At 45.4% G+C, this 2,500-nt stretch overlaps 1 protein-coding gene across 1 annotated transcript in view; it reads left to right on the forward strand.

Moving 5' to 3' along the window:
* The window catches only part of kif28 (kinesin family member 28), a 32,661-nt gene that overhangs the window by 10,238 nt on the left and 19,923 nt on the right, over positions 1-2,500 (forward strand). The window contains exons 9-10 of the mRNA XM_042709799.1: positions 1,413-1,555; positions 1,944-2,065. Coding sequence (XP_042565733.1) covers positions 1,413-1,555; positions 1,944-2,065 — 265 coding nt within the window. The remainder of the gene's footprint in view (positions 1-1,412; positions 1,556-1,943; positions 2,066-2,500) is intronic.

Consider the following 2,500-nt stretch of genomic DNA (forward strand, 5'->3'; position numbering starts at 1 on the left):
TAGTGTGTGTGTAATGTGTGAGTAATATGCCTTGTGTAGTGTGTGTGTAGTGTGTGAGTAATATGCCTTGTGTAGTGTGTGTGTAGTGTGTGAGTAACATGCCGTGTGTGTGTAGTGTGTGAGTAACATGCCGTGTGTAGTGTGTGAGTAATATGCCTTGTGTAGTGTGTGTGTAGTGTGTGTGTAGTGTATGTTTAGTGTGTGTGTAGTGTGTGAGTAACATGGCGTGTGTAGTGTGTGTGTAGTGTATGTTTAGTGTGTGTGTAGTGTGTGAGTAACATGGCGTGTGTAGTGTGTGTGTAGTGTATGTTTAGTGTGTGTGTAGTGTGTGAGTAACATGGCGTGTGTAGTGTGTGTGTGTAGTGTGTGAGTAACATGGCGTGTGTAGTGTGTGAGTAACATGCCGTGTGTAGTGTGTGTGTAGTGTGTGAGTAACATGGCGTGTGTAGTGTGTGTGTAGTGTATGTTTAGTGTGTGTGTAGTGTGTGAGTAACATGGCGTGTGTAGTGTGTGTGTGTAGTGTGTGAGTAACATGCCGTGTGTAGTGTGTGTGTGTAGTGTGTGAGTAACATGCCGTGTGTGTGTAGTGTGTGAGTAACATGCCGTGTGTAGTGTGTGTGTAGTGTGTGAGTAACATGGCGTGTGTAGTGTGTGTGTAGTGTATGTTTAGTGTGTGTGTAGTGTGTGAGTAACATGGCGTGTGTAGTGTGTGTGTGTAGTGTGTGAGTAACATGCCGTGTGTAGTGTGTGTGTGTAGTGTGTGAGTAACATGCCGTGTGTGTGTAGTGTGTGAGTAACATGCCGTGTGTAGTGTGTGTGTGTAGTGTGTGAGTAACATGCCGTGTGTGTGTAGTGTGTAGTGTATGTTTAGTGTGTGTGTAGTGTGTGAGTAACATGCCGTGTGTGTGTAGTGTGTAGTGTATGTGTAGTGTGTGTGTAGTGTGTGAGTAACATGCCGTGTGTGTGTAGTGTGTAGTGTATGTTTAGTGTGTGTGTAGTGTGTGAGTAACATGGCGTGTGTAGTGTGTGTGTGTAGTGTGTGAGTAACATGGCGTGTGTAGTGTGTGTGTGTAGTGTATGTTTAGTGTGTGTGTAGTGTGTGAGTAACATGGCGTGTGTAGTGTGTGTGTGTAGTGTGTGAGTAACATGCCGTGTGTAGTGTGTGTGTAGTGTGTGAGTAACATGCCGTGTGTAGTGTGTGTGTAGTGTGTGAGTAACATGGCGTGTGTAGTGTGTGTGTGTAGTGTGTGAGTAACATGGCGTGTGTAGTGTGTGTGTAGTGTATGTTTGGTGTGTGTGTAGTGTGTGAGTAACATGGCGTGTGTAGTGTGTGTGTAGTGTGTGAGTAACATGGCGTGTGTAGTGTGTGTGTGTAGTGTGTGAGTAACATGGCGTGTGTATTGCGTCTGCAGGGCGAAGCGTATCCAGAATAAGGCGGTGGTGAACGAGAGCCCCACTGAGCGTCTGGTGAAGGAGCTGAAGGCGGAGAACTCCAAACTAGTGCTGCGGCTCAGCCGACTGGGTCACGAGGGACGCAAGGCAGAGGAGGAGACCAGTACGACACACACACACACACTAACACACACACTAACACACACACTAACACACACACTAACACACACACACACACACTAACACACACACTAACACACACACACACACACACACTAACACACACACTAACACACACACAAACACTAACACACACACTAACACACACACAAACACTAACACTAACACCTGCACACTCACACACACTAACACATGCATACTGTGGTTAATGTCTTATTGTGTGAGTATATTTTATGATCAGAGCCTCTTGGGGTGGTCTTCTTCTTTAATATCTATGTGTACTGTGATCAGAGACACTGTGTGTGTGTGTGTGTGTGTGTGTGTGTGCGTGTCTCTGTGTGTGTGTGTGTGTGTGTGTGTGTGTGTTACAGAGGAGCTTCGCAGGCTCCTGACCCATAACGAGATGCAGATCAAAGCTATCCAGACACTGTGGGAACAGCACCTCCAGGAGGCTCTAAAGGACTGGGAGATGCAGTATGCCACCATCACACAGGTGTGTGTTTGTGTGTGTGTGTGTGTGTGTGTGTGTGTGTGTGTGTGTGTGTGTGTCTGTGTCTGTGTGTGTGTGTGTGTGTGTGTGTGTGTGTCTGTGTCTGTGTGTGTCTGTGTGTGTGTGTGTGTGTGTGTGTGTGTTAATGTATGTTTGCAACTTGATATTGTTTGTTGCTGTCCCCATGCAGTGCAGAAACATAAGTTTTATATATATATAAATATTTATGTGTACCTGATGTAATATATACAGTATATAACTTATGCTTCTACACTGCAGACTGCTCTGCACTATATGTATATATATATACTGTATATAGTGACCATTTATCCTGCAAGAGTGTCCCTTCGTTAGCCACGTTGTTGGCGTTGACTGGGGGTTCTTTGACGCTTGAAAATAAATGAAATCCAAGTCCAAGTACAGTTCCAAGTGGTTGGT

The sequence above is a fragment of the Clupea harengus genome, chromosome 14 (genome assembly GCF_900700415.2).
Source record: "Clupea harengus chromosome 14, Ch_v2.0.2, whole genome shotgun sequence".
Classification (NCBI taxonomy): domain Eukaryota; kingdom Metazoa; phylum Chordata; class Actinopteri; order Clupeiformes; family Clupeidae; genus Clupea; species Clupea harengus.